This window comes from Mustela putorius, unplaced genomic scaffold (assembly GCF_011764305.1).
Source record: "Mustela putorius furo isolate JIRA1106 unplaced genomic scaffold, ASM1176430v1.1 tig00000095_pilon_pilon_pilon, whole genome shotgun sequence".
Taxonomy (NCBI): Eukaryota; Metazoa; Chordata; class Mammalia; order Carnivora; family Mustelidae; genus Mustela; species Mustela putorius.
Genome location: NW_025421280.1, coordinates 15,231,220 through 15,249,284, shown reverse-complemented (window position 1 = coordinate 15,249,284; position 18,065 = coordinate 15,231,220). Strand labels below are relative to the sequence as shown.

The window sequence follows — 18,065 nt, the reverse complement described above, 5'->3', positions numbered from 1 at the left end:
AAATACATACATAAATTCTTAAAAAAATAAATAAATAAACTGGGAAAAATTTTGAAAGACATAGACTACCAAAGCTCATTCAAGAAGGAACAGGCAAACTTAACAGCCTTGTATCCATTTTTTTAAATTGAGTGTGAACACCTTTTCACAAAGAAAATTCCAGGTCCTAATGGCTTCACTGGTGAATATTACTGGACATTTAAGAAATGCACAAAACCATCTTGACATTACTCTTAAAATTCACTCTCTGAGGCCTGATGCCTAAACCAAAGACATTACAAAGAAACTGCAAACTAATACCCACCAATACCCAACACAAAAGCAGAAATTCTTTGGTGGGAGGGGATTGGATTTTATTAATCCAACTGTACAAACGACCCCCCCATTGTCTGCCACCCCTACTTTCTTCTAAAAAGTACGGGGGTGAGAGGGAGAGATGGATTGAGTGGAAGAAGGAACCCCTCCCCCCAGGAGCCACTTACAAAATGGAGGGGAGATGGGCCCAGGGGATGACATCACAAAAATAGCAACAGATAAAAGAGGAGCCAACAGAACCACTACATAACACAAAGCTGAGCAGGGGGAGGGGGATGGGCGAGGGCAAGGGGAGCACAAGGGAGACGGGACACTGGAAGAGAGAAGCCCAGAGGCTTCTCCCTTCTTTCTCACAGCCTCTAAAGCTGCTGGCTCCACCTGGACAGGCCAGTGAGTTCTGCAGTATATGTGTGTGTCTTCTCTTCCCATGCTAGGGGCCCAAGAGAAGGGGCAGGGACCACCAACTCCTCCCAGGGCTACACCTGTGCCTGCCTTCTCTACCCCACTGAGGAATGTCTGCCAAGAGCTACAAGAGAGGTAGGGCCCCAGTGTCAGGCTTCTACCGGGCCCCAGGCCCATCTCTGACAAGCAGAAGCTAAAAAATAAAATATTAACACATAAAACCCAGAGAAGAATAACTGCTACATCACCAGGCCCAAGAAGACAGACTTAAAGGTAGGAAAGAGAAGCAAAACACATCCAGACTCTGGAGCGCATTTCAGGACCATGGCAATGACAGTCCCACTGCCTCCCTCACCCACAGGCTGGGACAGGGATCCTTGTAACAGGAGATGAGGTATAAGGGCTCTGTGCCTCTTCAAGCTTTGTTCAATCAAGCCAGGGAGGCAGAGAAATATAGGAGCCCAAATACAGCAAGTCAAAGCCCTGATGCCAGCGTGCAAGAAATGGGCAAGGCCTGGGAGCAGGGTACAGCCAGAGTCCAGGTCTGAGAACAGCCTGAACTTCAAATATTCTGGTCTGTCAGACCACGTATCCCAATTTGGGGCAAAAATATGGTCATTAGGAGAAAAGCCCAAGAGAGGCTGAGAAAGGGCTGGTGAATTTGGTATAAGGGACGCAGGTCTGGACAGCATCTCTTACCCACCGTCTTAAGGCCCCAAATCACCAAGAAACTGCCTCAGTCATGACCTCTCTTGCTTCTTCAAGCTGTTTGGTTCTTTAAGGGGGTAGGACTTGGGTCGGTCTTGGAGGAGGGATGGGTAAGAAAAGGGAGAATTCCCCATTTATTCCCTAAAGCTGTCTCCTAAACCCCATGAAAGGGATACTGCAGGGATTGGATCCCAACTCTTCTGGCCAGAAACCTTTAACATCCCTGCAAAAACTAAGGCTGTGGGGCTAGAGAGGAGGGTTAGGCATGGGTCCTGGGGTGTCCATCATTGGCACAGAGGAGACCCCTGCCCCCAGATCTTCCTCCAGCCTCTGTTCTGTGACAGTCATTGCCGTAGGCCTTCAGAGACTATAGCCACCACAATGCTTGGCTCAGCTTTGGCGTCCTGGGTCTCTGTAGATTGCAATACATATAAATAAGTTTCCAGAAGACTGAGCAATCCAGGTTCTTTTGCATGCCCCCCTCAGTTCTTTCTCTGCCCCCAGGAGCCACTGTGTTTCTGCCCCATGGGGATGGGAAGCCAGTGGAAACAAGGACCAAGAACTAGACTTGGAAACCATCAACCTCGCCAGTGTCACCCATTGTTAGCAGCCACCAGCTGCGCCACACCATCACAGATGTACAGACTGGATCTGCTAGTCCTGAGGTAGAGATCACAAGCCCAGATGGTGGAGACCTCGGGGGTCAGTAACCCATACATGCTCTGTCATACCTGTGCATTTGTGGTGGAGCCACTTCTTGCAGGAGGCCTCACACAGAATGGTATGCTGGCCATCACTCACCTCATTGCAGCAGGCACCACATGGGTGTACCAGGCCTGGGGGAGGCGAGGCCCTGGGCACCCACCTGCCTTGCTGGGGGGCGGTGCCAGGCTGTTGGGATCTAGAGTTCCCCCACAATACTGTTCGTGGGGGAAACTGGGCTGATTCCCATTAAGAGCAGCAGCTGGGGAGCCTGAGTGAGGTTCCTGGGGAAAAGCACTGAGGGCAGGTGGATTCAAGGCTTTCCCCCAATCCTAACCAGGGCCAGGAAAGCCAGGGTCTGGACTAAGGAGGAACTTGTATTGGGAGGCAGGCAGGGGAGCCCTTGACCAGGTCTCTGGAGGAGATAAAAAGCTCCTGGCTGCATAAAGTGTTAGGGGAGAGAAAGAAGGGACAGCTCCCCTCTGGGAGTTTGTCCCATGGTGGGTGAGATCATGGGGCCAAATCCTCCAAGTGGGCCTGGCATCATCTGCCTGCCAGGAGGGCTGAAGTTTTGACCCAGAGGCTGGTTGAGGGGTTGGCTAGGAGAGTTCATGTTGCCTGGGGGTGAGTAGCCAGGGCCCTGGGTGGGGGGTGGTGTTTATGTTGAAATTAGGACCCATGGGGTTGTAAGGGAAAGGGAGGTTTATCAATGAAGAAGCTGGAGACATCCTCCACTCCCAAAACCATAGCCTGGGAGTAGCTGGCCTGCCACGCCCCCTGTACACAGAAGCTTCCAAAGGGGACAGGACTGCCAAAGAAGGGGGAGTCTGTGCCCCCTACCTTAGGGGCTCTGAAAGTCATCCTCAAAAGGATTGGATGCAACCAGGTGATCCACCATGGGAGTCATGCATGGTGCAAACTCCGTCAGATATGAGTATGCAGGGCCCGGAGTATTTGACCTCCTTTGCTTCTTTTCTGGGCTCTTCATCTGCAGATCTGCTTTGTCCTGCTTCCTCAGGGTGCTAGGTGGAGCAGGGGTGTGGGGGGTGGGCAGCCACTTCCTACCAGCTTGTCAAGGTGGGCGTGGCTCTGAGGTGGCTCTGGTGGCAGGGGCCCAGGGTCAGTGTGGTGGGGGACAGACTCATCCTTGGGGGCACCATCCCTGGGAGGGGGATTAAGGTGCCCTCAAGGAGTGGCCAGGCCAGGTAGCAAGGCGAGGCACCCAGTAGAGTGCCAGCCACCCAGTCCCAGGAATGAAAATTCTAAGCAAAATTTTAGCAAATCAAATCCAAAACTGTATTAAAAGGATAACACATCAAGACCAACTGGGTTAATCCTAGGAATACAGTTCGTCTAGAATTCAAAAGTCAGGCAATGTTAACATACCAATCATGTTCACAAACTCAGAAAGGAAAACCATATGATCATGTCAATAGATCCAGGAAAAGCATTTAACAAAATCCAAAGCTGTATTCCTGATCTAAACAAAACAAAACAATAACCAAAAAAACCAGAACAAAACCAAAAACCTCTCAGCAAACTAAGAATAGAAGATTTCATTGACCTGATAAAGGACATCTACAAGAAAACCTACCGCTAATATTATACTTAATTATAAAAGGCTGAATGCTTTCCTTTAAGATCAGGAACAAGACAGATTTCTACTCTCACCAGCGCTATTCAACATTGAATTGGAGACCCCAGCCAGTGCAATCAGGCAAGAAATATAAATAAAAGCCATCTACTAGAAAGAAGTAGTCTTTGTTCAGAGATAGTATAATCTTCTAGATAAAAAATATGATGGACTCTATAAAAAAAGTTACTAGGACAAGTAAATGAGGTTTTTTTAAGGTTGTGGGATACAATGCTAGTATACAAAAGTAACTAACAGTATTTTGAATTAAATTTTGAATGGAAAACTGAAAATTTTATTTTATTTTATTTGCTTAAAAGATTTTATTTATTTGACAGAGATCACAAGCAGGCAGAGAGGCAGGCAGAGAAAGCGGGGTGGCGGGGACGGGAATCAGGCTCCCTGCTGAGCAGAGAGCCTGATGTGGGGCTTGATCCCAGGACCCTGACACCATAACCAGAGCTGAAGGCAGAGGCTTAACCCACAGAGCCACCCAGCACCCCTGAAAATTGAATTTTAAAAATAATATAATTTATAACATCAAAAATAAGACAGGCGTAGGGATAAATCTGACAGAAGATGTGAAACATTTGTGCCCTGAAAACCACAAAATATCGCTGGGAGAAATTAAAGAAGATATAAATAATGGAGAGATATATTTTGTTCATGGATCTGGGGGCAAAATAACTAAGATGTCATTTCTCCCCCAATTTATCTACAGATTTAACACAATTCCAGTCAAAGTCCCAGGAAGAATTTGCATAGAAATTCATAAACTTCTGCTTCTTCAAAAGATGCTGTTATGAAAATGAGAAGATAAGCCACAGACTGGGGGAAAATGTTTGCAAATCATATATCTGAAAAAGAACTTGTATCAAGATGGGTATTAAGGAGAGTACATGTGATGAGCACTGGGTATTATATGCAACTAATGAATCACTGAACACTACATCAAAAACTAACAATATAAAAACAGTGGCTAACTAAACATAACAATAGGGTGAAGGGCAGAGGGAGAGAGAGAGAGAGAATCTCAAGCAGATTGCCTGCTGAGTGCAGAGCTGAACACAGGGCTTGAGCCCAGTCCCCTAGGATTATGACCTAAACAGAAGTCAGATGCTTAACCAACTAAGCCACCTATGTGCCCTTTAAACAACTCAGTTTTTGAAATGAGCAAAAGATTTTAGCAGACACTTTACCAAAAAAAAAAAAAAAAAAAAAAAAAAAAAAAACAGAAGCAAAACAAACAAACATAAAAACCCCCACAAGTAATAAACATAAGAAAAGATGTTCAATGTCACAGGTCATTAGGGAAATGCAAATTAAAATCCCAGTGAGATAATAATACAAACCTATTAGAATGGCTAAAACTGAAAAGGCTGACCATACCAAATGTTGCATAGGATGTGCAGAAAATGGAACTCATACACAGCTGGCGGAAACAAATTAGTACAACCACTTTGGAAAAGTCTGGCAGTTTCTTAAGAAGTTAAACATTTACTTACCATATGATCCAGCAATCTATTCATATAATTCCTAGGTATTTGCCTCACAGGAAAGGATATATATGTCTATACAAACACTTGTATATGAGTGTTCATAGCAGCTTTATTTGGAATAGCCAAAAAACTAGAAATGATCCAAATATCCATCCACAAGTGAGTGGATAAGACATTTTTATTATAAGCCATATAATAGAATACTACTTGGCAATAAAAGTAATGAGCTTTTGATACATATAATATGAATGAATCTCAAAACATGCTGAGTGAAAGAAGTTAGACCCCTTTCTACACTGCCCCTCTCTCCCTGAAAACGTACATGTGTACCAAATCTGTCTCCATGCCCTCACTAGTCAGGAGCAACTCTCAGCTGCTGAGCTTACCACTTTTTGCATCAGTGTTAAAACAACCAGACGCTGCCCACGAGAGCCTCAGGAGCTGGGCAGCCTCACTTATCCCTAGCTGTGACTTCCATGCCAGTGCTATTTTGAACAGTAGCTACATTCATTAGGGCGGCGGCTGTCACAGCGGGATGGCTGGCTTTGGGGCTGGGCTTGGGACTGTGTTTGGGAGCCTCATCACTGGTTATGCCAGGAACTTTTTTTTGAGGTTACAGCTCTTCTCCTGTGCCATTCTGGGCTTTTCCTTCTCAGATTCTATGGGGCTCTTTTGCCTGATGGTAGTTTTTCCTATCCTCTTCACCATGTTAAGGAGCCCTCTCCACCACTCATGGCTCTTTCTCCCATGTCTCATCTGCTCTGTATGTTCTTTTTCCTATATATCACTAGGAAGGCTGGAGAAAGCGGTTAGCTCAGGTTTTGGCAGAGGGAGGACAAATAAATACCATATTAAGAAACGACAAAAAAAGATTTTTAAAAATTACATTCTATATAATTCCACTTATATAAAACTCTAGAAAATACAAATTAATCAATAGTGATAGAAAACAGGTCAGTGATTATTTGAGAAGGAAGGCAGGAAGGAATGAATGCAAAGGAGCATGAAGGAAGTTTGGAGGGTGATGGATATGTTCCTATCTTGATTATGGTGATGGTTTTATGGGTGTACTCACTTTAAAAAAATTTTTTTAGGGCGCCTGGGTGGCTCAGTGGGTTAAGCCGCTGCCTTCGGCTCGGGTCATGATCTCAGGGTCCTGGGATCGAGTCCCGCATCGGGCTCTCTGCTCAGCGGGGAGCCTGCTTCCTCCTCTCTCTCTCTGCCTGCCTCTCTGCCTACTTGTGATCTCTCTGTCAAATAAATAAATAAATAATCTTAAAAAAAAATTAAAAAAAAATTTTTTAAAGACTTAATTTTTATTTATCTGAGAGAGCATAAGCAGGGTGAGGGGCAGAGAGAGAAACAGACTCCCCGATGAGCAGGGAACCCGATGTGGGGCTCAATCCCAGGACTCTGGGATCATGACCTAAGCAGAAAGCATACACTTAACCCACTGAGCCATTCAGGTGCCTCTTATGAGTATATTCAAATGTCAAAACCCAACAAATTGTACACTTTAAATGCCTTCAGTTATACTTCAATAAAGCTGTTTTTTAAGAACACAAATTGCTGGTTTCTACCACCAGAGCCTCTGGCTATAAAAATATTTACACACTTCATTAGATCATAATCAATCATTTCAATAGTTTCCTCTTCAAGTCTAAAAATCTATTCAATTAATGGCAAGTTATAACAATTCTGGAATATAAAGTTACTATTTTTTGAAAGGAATTCTGCAAGTAATTTATGGTACAATGTATTTATACTGGTTAGTATGGAAAACATAAACAGGAAAAAAAATAAAGGATCCATGAAGTTTAACTTTCTAATTGCTAAACAGACATGATGATAGGATGACAAAGAAAATGGGGAGGCAAAAAGAAACAGAAGAACCTAAGCCTAGTGGTAAAGTCAGTAAAATAGAATGAGACCTATGATTATTAGACAACAATAATTTTTTTAAAGATCTTATTTATCCATTTGACAGAGAGATCACAAGTACCCAGAGAGGCAGGCGGAGAGAGAGAAGACAGCTGGATGAGCAGGCCTCCATCCCAAGACCCTGGGATCATGACCTGAGCCGAAGGGAGAGGCTTAACTCACTGAGCCACCCAGGTGCCCACAATATACATATACATATTTTTTTTAAGTAGGCTCCATGTTCAGCACCCAACACGGGGCTTGAACTCACAACCCGAAGATCAAGACCTAAGCTGAGATCAAGAGTTGGATGCCTGACCCATCAGGTGCCCCTGACAATGGTAATCTTAATTTGAAGAAAGGCACAGCATAGCATTCAAGTAGTGGGTAACAGAGAAAGGCTGGTATTCAGAAGTAGAGAAGTAACAGAGGTAGAATTCTCCTGCCATGCTTTATCTATTTCAAACAAACTGGGAAATTAATTGAAAAAAACTCTAGGAGCTCTATTTTATTAATAAGTGCTAATTTCTATTGGTATAAACACCACAATTCTATCAAGTTGCAGATGGCATGTAAGTAATATATCTTCGATATATGGAAGAATATCAAATTGTTAATGATAATTTAGTCATTAATATGACTTAACACATTTTGTTATTTAAATATTTATCCATAATCAGAAAAGTTTTTTATCTTCTTCAGCTGCTTTTAGAGGACTAATATTAGGAAATTAGTAATTAAAAATTTCCCCAAGTTAAGGAAGCCTGTAAAATGCAAGTGTATAAAAACAAAGCACAGCAAAGGAAATAGGTGACAAAACCAAAAGACAGGGCGCCTGGGTGGCTCAGTGGGTTGGGCCGCTGCCTTCGACTCAGGTCATGATCTCAGGGTCCTGGGATCGAGTCCCGCTCAGCAGGGAGCCTGCTTCCCTCTTTCTCCCTGCCTGCCTCTCCATCTACTTGTGATTTCTCTCTGTCAAATAAATAAATAAAATCTTAAAAAAAAAATAAAAAAAAAAGACAACAGACAGAATGAGAGAAGATATCTGCAAATGTCTTATCAGATAAAGGGCTATCCAAAATCTATAAAGAACTTATCAAACTCAACACGCCCCCAAAAATAATCCAATCAAGAAATGGGCAGAGTAGGGGGGCGCCTGGGTGGCTCAGTGGGTTAAGCCACTGCCTTCGGCTCAGGTCATGATCTCAGGGTTCTGGGATCGAGTCCCGCATCGGGCTCTCTGCTCAGCAGGGAGCCTGCTTCTCTCTCTCTCTCTCTCTGCCTGCCTCTCCATCTACTTGTGATTTCTCTCTGTCAAATAAATACATAAAATCTTTAAAAAAAAAAAAAAAGAGAAATGGGCAGAGGACATGAACAGACATTTCTGCAAGGAAGACATCCAAATGGCCAACAGAGACATGCAAAAGTGCTCCATATCACTCGGCATCAGGGAAATACAAATCAAAACCACAATGAGATACCACCTCGTACCAGTCAGAATGGCTAAAATTAACAAGTCAGGAAACAACAGATGCTGGCGAGGATACAGAGAAAGGAGCCTCTTACTTTACACCCTCCTACACTGTTGGTGGGAATGCAAGCTGGTGCAACCACTCTGGAAAACAGTATGGAGGTTTCTCAAAAAGTTGAAAATAGAACTACCCTATGACCCAGCAATTGCACTACAGGGTATTTCCCCCAAAGATACAAATGTAGTGATCTGAAGGGATCATGCACTCCAATGTTTATAGCAGCAATGTCCACAATAGCTAGACTATGGGAAGAGCTTAGACATTATCAACAGTTGAAAGGATAAAGATGTGGTATATATACATAATGGAATACTACTCAGCCATCAAAATATGAAATCTTGCCACTTGCAATGACATGGATGGAACTAGAGGGTATTACGCTAAGTGAAATAAGTCAATCAGAGAAAGACAATTATCACATGATCTTACTCATATGTGGAATTTAAGATTTTATTTATTTGGCAGACAGATAACAAGAAGGCAGAGAGGCAGGCAGAGAGAGAGGGAAGCAGGCTTCCTGCTGAGCAGAGAGCCCGATGAGGACTCAATTCCAGGACCCTGGGATCATGACCTGAGCCTAAGGCAGAGGCTTAACCCACTGAGCCACCCAGGTGCCCCTCATATGTGGAATTTAAGAAATAAAACAGGAACATGGGGAAAAGAGGAAAAAATAAAACAAGACAAAATCAGAGAGGGAGACAAACCTTAAGAGACTCTAAATTATAGGAAACAATCTGAGGGTAGCTGGGGGGGGGTGAGGTAATTGGGTGAAGGGGATTAAGGAGGGCATGTGATGTAATGAACACTGGATATTATATAAAACTGACGAATCACTAATCTGTATTTCTGAAACTAGTAATAGACTATATGTTAATTAATTGAATTTAAATAAAAACAAAATGGAATATACCCAGTAGTATCAGTTAAAACACCATTAACAGGGCGCCTGGGTGGCTCAGTGGGTTAAGCTGCTGCCTTCGGCTCGGGTCATGATCTCAGGGTCCTGGGATGGAGTCCCGCATCGGGCTCTCTGCTCGGCAGGGAGCCTGCTTCCCTCTCTCTCTCTGCCTGCCTCTCCGTCTACTTGTGATCTCTGTCAAATAAATAAAATCTTTAAAAAAACACCATTAAGAGATACTAAAATTGGTAGATCAAGGAAGTGTGATATAAATATATGTTCAGAATTATTAGAATGAACTAAAATAGGAAGAGTTACAAACTTCATCTTTGGAGTATGCAGTTTGGTGTTGAAAGACCGTATATTAAATTATTTTTGTTATATTAGACCGTTTTCTACTTCTTGTTGCTTCAACTCTTGCATGTATTATTTTGATACAAATACATACTTTTAAATGAAAGTTATAATTACTTAGAAAAATATAAATACAAAATATATAGCTCAAAGCAGGATGTTGTGACAATTGTTCAAGTCCTGCTCTACCCTTACCAGTCCTATAACATTAGTCAAGATTTTTAACCATTCTGTTCTCAGTTTTCTTATCTGCGAAATATGAATGGAAAAGTGCATGCCTGGGCATCTGGGTGGCCTAGTTGGTTAAGCATCCAACTCTTGATTTCAGCTCAGGTCATGATCTCAGCGTCGTGAGACTGAGCCCCACATCAGGCTTTTTTTTTTTTTTTAAGATTTTATTTATTTATTTGAGAGAGAGACAGTGAGAGAGAGCATGAGCAAGGAGAAGGTCAGAGAGAGAAGCAGCCTCCCCATGGAGCTGGGAGTCCGATGTGGGACTCGATCCCAGAACTCCGGGATCATGACCCGAGCCGAAGGCAGGCATCCAACCAGCTGAGCCACCCAGGCATCCGCCCACATCAGGCTTTACATGGAGTCTGCTTAAGATTCTCCCTCTCCCTTTGTGTCTCTAGCCCTGCTTGTGTGTGTGGTCTCTCAAAAATAAATAAATAAATAAATAAAAAGAATAACAGATTAAGTTGTGAGCATATGAAAACAAAAGAGATTTTAACAGAATCTTTCTTAAATGTACTGAAATATTTTTACACTTTTAAGGATATTACCCAGTAACTTCAAAAGGGACTAACAGCCAATAAATTATCAACAAATTAAAATCCAAAGGATACTATCCAAAGGATAGTATCATATACTTTAAAAAAGGGAGATGAAGAAATAAAAGTAATTTGAGATTTTAAAAAAAGGTAAAAAAAAAAAAAGTAGTAAATAAGGGAGAACCCAACAATAGCTCCCTACCTATTCAGCTAAAATTTTTTCATCAGAACATTTCATAATATTAACACACTGCCAACAAGGATATGAAATCACTTCATTGATCTGTTATTATACCAGACTGCTGTTCACTTGTTCATAATAAACAGAAGAAGGTTTTCATTTGAATTTTTAAAAATAAGTTGGAAGTAAAAGGAATCTCATAATGCTGTTTCATTTATTATGCATTTTCTCAAGCACTCCAAACTTACTGAGAAACAACACGAGACATCCAAGTGCTTTAACACCCAAGGCCTTTAATTCTTTTTCAGTAATGACCATAAATGCCTTCATAAAACCTTTTTTTCATGAAAACAGTAGGCACTAGGCATTACATCACTGAAAGCAGTGATTCCCTCTGATGCTGGTGGAGATAAACATTAAACGGCAGGTTTTTTATCTTAACAATGTCTCCTCAAAAAAAAAAAAAAAAAAGGACAACACTGAAAATCATACAAAAAATTGTTACCAGTCTTTCTCAGATTCCCAATGCAATTTTAAGTTAATTTTACAAGTACATAATTTGAAATTAATAGGTAAACCAGGTAAATATGATATGGTTTTCAACACGTGTTAGGTTTTAGTTAAACACGGTAAATATGAAGATACTGTTATTATGCTACTTGGCATCTTTTGCTACTCTTTAGCTGTGCAAAATAAACTTGAAATGATGCATCCTATTATAGTGGTATAATTTAAAAGATCCTTGATATGACACTAATAACTTTCAAATTCTGGTCACAAACTGCATATAAATGTAAGATTATTAAAATACCCCTTTTTGAAAAATAATAAGATGATCATTTATACCTAAATAAGGTTTCCCAGAAAGATATGAAATACTTTAGCATATAAAAGTAGTTGCCCCTTTTCCATAAGGACAATGTTGTTTCACAAAATAACTCATATGATCCAAGGCAAACGATTTCTTTCAAATGCCATATTCTCTCTATGACTTTGAGGTATGCTTCAAGAGACTATATCCATGAGAAAAGGGCACATTTAGGTATAAGACCACAGTTACAAACACAAAGAGGCTTTCTGGGTCAGGAGTGCCCTTAGGAGTTGCATTAACAGGAAACAAGAGACAGCTTCTGAAGCCATTTCTCTTACAAACACATACAACTAAATTTGGTTGTTTGAGAGGGCAATTCAAGACACAGCTATTTACATATGTGCTATGTCATGTGTGGCTATTTTAATAGTGGCTTCTGGAGGACACTCCTATTCAAACACAAACCAAGCAACCTTATTCTACCGAACCACAATCTTCTATTTTTGGCAAGGTAGTACTGTTTAAACAAAACAACAAAAACAACAACAAAAAACGAGCTATAACAGTGATTTGGGCAAAACTCCCCATGTCTAACAACAGTAGGGAAATTGTTCAGAAAAAAATTAATCTGGGGGAAAAAACCCTATCAAACAAATAATGCTGAAAACTAATCTTGTAATCACTTACATGACTATAACATAAAACGTTTATGAATGCCTTTGAAATGAGAGTAATTCAGTTTAAAAAACAGCTGATTATGAGATTTACATTTAGAATATCTCTAAAAAGCATCCAAGCTAATTAACTTAAACAGGTTCAACTAGTAAATGGTAAGAAGAAATAAATTCTTCCATAATTAATATTAGATGCTTTCTTGCCTTTGGAGAGACTGGTAAGATTACACTTGAAATGATACAGAATATAATGAAATGAAACCTACAGGACAACTGGGGAAAAAAAAACTGTATCAGGGCACTACTAATAAACATGATGGAGGCAAGAAATGTATCTGTAAGCAGTGATTACTCAAAAGAATGCCTTATAAAATTAGGTATCATAATCAAGTTAAGAAAAAGTTTCAAGACTAGCAGCTGAGCTTTGTGAAACATGTAGGACAACAGAAGGCACGACAAAAGCATTAATTACTTCTAACTACAGTCGGACAGATCAGTCTTTTCCTTCTTCTTAAGAAGACAGCCAGTGTGAATGTTCTTTTTATATCCCCCTGAGTTTTCTACATGATTGGGCAAAGCAGCACCAATTTAAAAAAATATCTGCAATGCCAGCACTGCAGTTTGGAATCACTTATACTGATGGCCCCACAGGTCTCCCATAAGAGCACTTTAGAACATGATTAAAAATATAGAAATGCCTTTCAGTGTTTCAGTATTAAAGTGGAACCACCACAGATATCCATTTTTAAAAATAATGCACTAAAAAGGTCTGTTTAGTCAGTATAGTCTTTCCACCCTGTAGCTAGCATTCACGGCTATTTTCCAGGTTGAGACATCTCCTTTGTGCATTGGGTTGAAATGTCAGTATGCTTCATGGTGCACAATCCTTTTTGGCTGGAAAATTCTGGCAAATGTCATGTCATGCCCGTTTTGAGCAGTATGCCTTGTAGGTCCTCTGGCAACGCTAAGATAATTGCATCTATGTGTGTCCGTAACTTTTCCACAGTGTCAGGTTTCACAGGTAAATGCTCTCGATCCGCCTGCAACTACAGAAGGAACATTTGGAAGCGTTTAAATTACCCTCTGAGTCTGTACTAACACATTATATTCTCTAAATGAACACTTTTAATGGTCTAATGATTTGGAAAATTCAAACTTACACTAGAATTTGGAAGAACTGTAAAAAAGCAATGAACATGCCATTTAAACAATATATTGCTGAGCTCAATAAAAGAATTCTATGTAAATTAAGAACTAATACCCACAGATACCATGTGGTATTAAATATAACTGACAGTGTTTTTTGTAGAGCTCTTTGGACTCCTTGTAAATACTTTTAAAATAATATGGCATCACTGTGATCTGCCCAAGTGACCAAGTATTTTCAGTCATCTACCATCAATTGGACAATCTTAAGTGTTCTCATTTAAAAAGCTACTTCGGCAACATATCATGAACTGTCACCTCAAATGTGAGGAAAGGATCTTCATAGATCTTTGCTGTTTTGGCTACATACCAGCTTATTTTTTAGCTTCAGTACAAGGTCTACTGTTTCTACTTCTGTGTGTTTCTGGGTCCAGAGAAGTAAGTCCTACAAGAATAAACAAATCCCAAATCAGTAAATATTCAAAATACTTTTTAAACTGCTCTATTTTAATAGGCCAGGCTACTGAGCAGGAAAGATAGGAAGGAAAAGGAGAACAGAGTATGCAACTCAGATACAGCATTACAGTACAAGAATAATTCTCCATATGATATTCTAACAACAATAATTAGATAATTTTTTTTTTAAAGATTTTATTTATTTATTTGACAGAGAGAAATCACAAGTAGATGGAGAGGCAGGCAGAGAGAGAGAGAGAGGGAAGCAGGCTCCCTGCTGAGCAGAGAGCCCGATGCGGGACTCCATCCCAGGATCCTGAGATCATGACCTGAGCCGAAGGCAGCGGCTTAACCCACTGAGCCACCCAGGCGCCCCTAGATAATTTTTTTTAAAGATTTAATTTATTTATTTGACAGAGAGAGATCACAAGTAGGCAGAGAGGCAGGTAGAGAGAGAGGAGGAAGCAGGCTCCCTGCTGAGCAGAGAGCCCGATGCGGGACTTGATCCCAGGACCCTGAGATCATGACCTGAGCCGAAGGCAGCGGCTTAACCCACTTAGCCACCCAGGTGCCCTAGATAACTTTTTATTACAAATTTTTTTATTAACATATAATATATTATTAGCCCCAGTGGTACAGGTCTGTGAATCGTCAGGCTTACATATTTCACAGCACTCACCATAGCACAAACCCTTGCCAATGTCCATAACTCAACCACCACTCCATACTCCCCTCCCCCAGCAACCCTCAGTTTGTTTTGTGAGATTGAGTCTCTTATGGTTTATCTAATTAGATAATTTTTCACATTAGCTAGAACAATTGTCTAATAGTTGGAAATAAAATAAAATGTAAGAAACTCCTTTCTGAGGTAGCCCTTTTAGATCAATGAAAAAATTGCAACTCCAAGTATAATACTAGTCCCCATCGCTACTAAGCAGTAAGTACTTTAATTTATAAGGAACGTTAACTAACGAATTAAGATAACTGTGAACATCAATCTATTATGAGATGTAAACTTTCACTTCTACAAACAAGCTCTTTCTCGGCTTATTTGTGGTTGCCTTTATTGCATTCCTCTCACAACCACACAGTCACCGGGAGTTTATGATTAGAAAGTTCACTTCGAGGCTAGTCCACCTCAACCTAAATAAAGATGACACTATCCTTTACATTTTCACAAGTAGATCAATTAAAAATAGTCTGGTGACAAATTAGAGATTATAAACAGTCGAAATACAGGAAAAAATCAGATAAGGCGTTCCAATTTTAATCTTGATTCTATTCAGGGGCATGCTAGTAAATATTTAACCACCAGTTCTCCAGGAAAAGTCTCTGGTTTGTAGCACTTGTCAAGGTGGTATAACACTTCCACTGTGGCCAACTTCAAGCTATCAACTTGAGACCACTGAACGCAAAGTGGGGAAGAGATGTACACTGTTAGCTCTTGTGGATGAGTATAAGCAGGGCTCTAGCTCGATGCTGGCTCCATTACCTACTTAGCAGTGATGCCATCTGAAGCAAGTCACTTAACTTATAATCCTTAGGGATCTCATAATGCAGATTATAATACACCTACTTCAATGAATCACTGAGAGGATTAAAAGACATCATCCATCTAAAGTACCTACAGTCCTTGACACACAGTCCTTGACACACAGCACGTAATCCAGAAAAGTTAGGTATTACTATTTACAAAGTAGTGGATATGGGTATAATATCCCAGCCTCTAAGGATAATGTTATCTTTATTTTCAATAGTTGTTAATCATGACATAAACACACTGTTTTCTAACCTCTTCACAAAGAGCTTCTAAATGGAGTGCCTCCAATTTCTGGGTCATTTCCTTCCGCCGGGTCTTGAACCAACCATCAAAATTTGGAGATTTTAGAAAATGCCTATAAAAATAAATTTTAAAAAAGCAAAGTTTGATTATGACTTACTTCCTCTCAATACCTTTCCTATCTATAGCTTGAAAAACCATGTGAAACAATGGAATTTTTATTTATTTATTTGATTTTTTTTTGAAGTAAAAGTTTAAGTCCAGCTTTTGGTTTTGTTTTTAAATACAGCTCTACAGATGAGTGAAAAAGAAGAAAACAAAAGTCCAACCGGTAAAGTCCAATCCAGTCGCCTTTTATTCTAGAGGTGAGCTGAGGTCCTGTTTTCTCAAGTGTTTTCATAAATTCTTCTGGAAGGAACTGTCTTAACTGGGGTGGACTCTAGAAATTAGGACATACTGATTTAAAAGTTAAAAATGGATATACTCACAGAAGTTAATTATAGTTAGAGAACTCAAATAAGAATTTAACTGAATATAGTTATACCTTCCATGGAGAGATACTTTTCTGCAAAGGCATCAAGCTTGCCACATATCTTTCCTGAAACCAAAAAAATAAAATAAATAAATAAATAAAATAATCAAAGTTAGTCATTCTTTTTTAAGATTTTATTTTATTTATTTATTTGAGAGCTCAACCATGAGTGCGTGCACACAAGGGAGGGGAGGGGGAAAAGAAGAGGGAGAGAGAATCCCAAGCAGATTGCGCAGAGCACAGAGCCAAATGTGGTACCCTGTCCTGTAACCCAAGCTAAAAACTGTCCTGTAACCCGAGCTAAAACCAAGAGCTGTATGGCTCAATCAACTGAGCCACTCAGGTGCCCAAAAGTTAGGCATTCTTACCTAGATAGTCTTCAAACATATAAACAGACTCCTTAAAAGAAATGGGTTTACAAATTTTTGATCATATGCTCAGCAGCAATGCATCATTTCCCAAAATGGACATAGCAAAATTTAGATTGAATTAAGTCAGATTTTCTTTTTTATTTATTTTTTTAAAATTTTTTTTAAAAGATTTTATTTATTTATTTGACAGAGAGAGATCACAAATAGGCAAAGAGGCAGGCAGAGAGAGAGAGGAGGAAGCAGGCTCCCTGCTGAGCAGAGAGCCCCATGCGGGACTCGATCCCAGGACCCTGAGATCATGACCTGAGCCGAAGACAGCGGCTTAACCCACTGAGCCACCCAGGCGCCCCAAGTCAGATTTTCAATAAGGATTTAACTAAACCTTAAATAATCCAAGGAACTGCATATTTTTAGTGATAATCATTAACCCTATTGGGTGAGAAAGTCCCAGAAAATGTACTCAACATTTTATATGCATGATCTCTTTTAATCCTGGCAACCATCCCATGCGGCCATTAATAGTGGAAAAGAGGCTTTGAAAAGCTAAGTAAGCTGCCCAAGGTCACATAGCCTGAACCTGAATTCAGGTCTACTTGACTTCAGCCCATGCCCTTAACCACTACAGTAAAGTTCATTTCAAATCAAATAGGTTTAAGTGGAACAAAATTATTTATATCCATAGACCAAGAAAGAATATTTCACCTCAAAATATAACAGCAAAGAACTCCAGGTTGCTCCCATCTGATATTATAGATAGATTACATTAATAACCACATGGAATCTCTCTCCAATGCAGTCTCTGGACTAGGACCACATGATGGTACTATCTGATACTGTGAGGCATCTTTTAGTATTTTAATATGCTATTCTACTGAATTTCATAGAATAACCATATCATCCAGTCATTTATACCATAATATTTAGTGCTACCAGATGTCTGACTGAGGAAAAGATAATGAATAAGACAGAGAAGGCCCAGTCATCATGGAGTTACTGGTCTCATAGATGTCATATCAGATTGTGCTCAAAAAAATAGTATCAGAGGGGCACCTGGATGGCTGAGTTGGTTAAGCATCTGACTCTTGATTTCAGCTCAGGTTATGATCTCAGGGTTGTGGGATTGAGCCCCACATCAGGCCCCACACTTAGCACAGGGTCTGCATGAGATTCTCTCTTTTCTCCCTGCTAGTGCTCACTCTCTCTCTCTCTCTTTCTCAAATAAAGAAATAAATAAATAATATCTTTTTAAAAAGTAGCTTTGAAAAAAAAAAGGAAATAATATCAAAAAGGAGCTCCAGGTTAACCTGTGTTAAGACTAAAATGCAGTAATTACATAATATTTCACAATTATCTCATTTAAGATTCACAGCAACCCTGAAAG

The 18,065-nt window shown here is 40.3% G+C and overlaps 1 protein-coding gene and 2 pseudogenes across 3 annotated transcripts in view; 1 reads left to right on the top strand and 2 right to left on the bottom strand.

Moving 5' to 3' along the window:
* Positions 1-3,520, bottom strand: LOC106005265 (annotated as a pseudogene).
* A 1,078-nt stretch (positions 3,521-4,598) lies between these two features.
* On the top strand, positions 4,599-10,778 carry LOC123391309 (annotated as a pseudogene).
* Positions 10,779-11,187: 409 nt separating this feature from the next.
* DENND6A (DENN domain containing 6A) overlaps positions 11,188-18,065 on the bottom strand; it is a 60,981-nt gene continuing 54,103 nt past the window's right edge. For all 3 annotated transcript variants that reach the window (XM_045078586.1, XM_045078591.1, XM_045078598.1), the window contains 5 exons: positions 16,326-16,379; positions 16,111-16,220; positions 15,794-15,896; positions 13,916-13,990; positions 11,188-13,445 (listed from right to left, as the gene is read on the bottom strand). In XM_045078586.1, the coding sequence (XP_044934521.1) occupies positions 13,314-13,445; positions 13,916-13,990; positions 15,794-15,896; positions 16,111-16,220; positions 16,326-16,379 (474 nt within the window). In that variant the 3' untranslated portion in view covers positions 11,188-13,313. The remainder of the gene's footprint in view (positions 13,446-13,915; positions 13,991-15,793; positions 15,897-16,110; positions 16,221-16,325; positions 16,380-18,065) is intronic.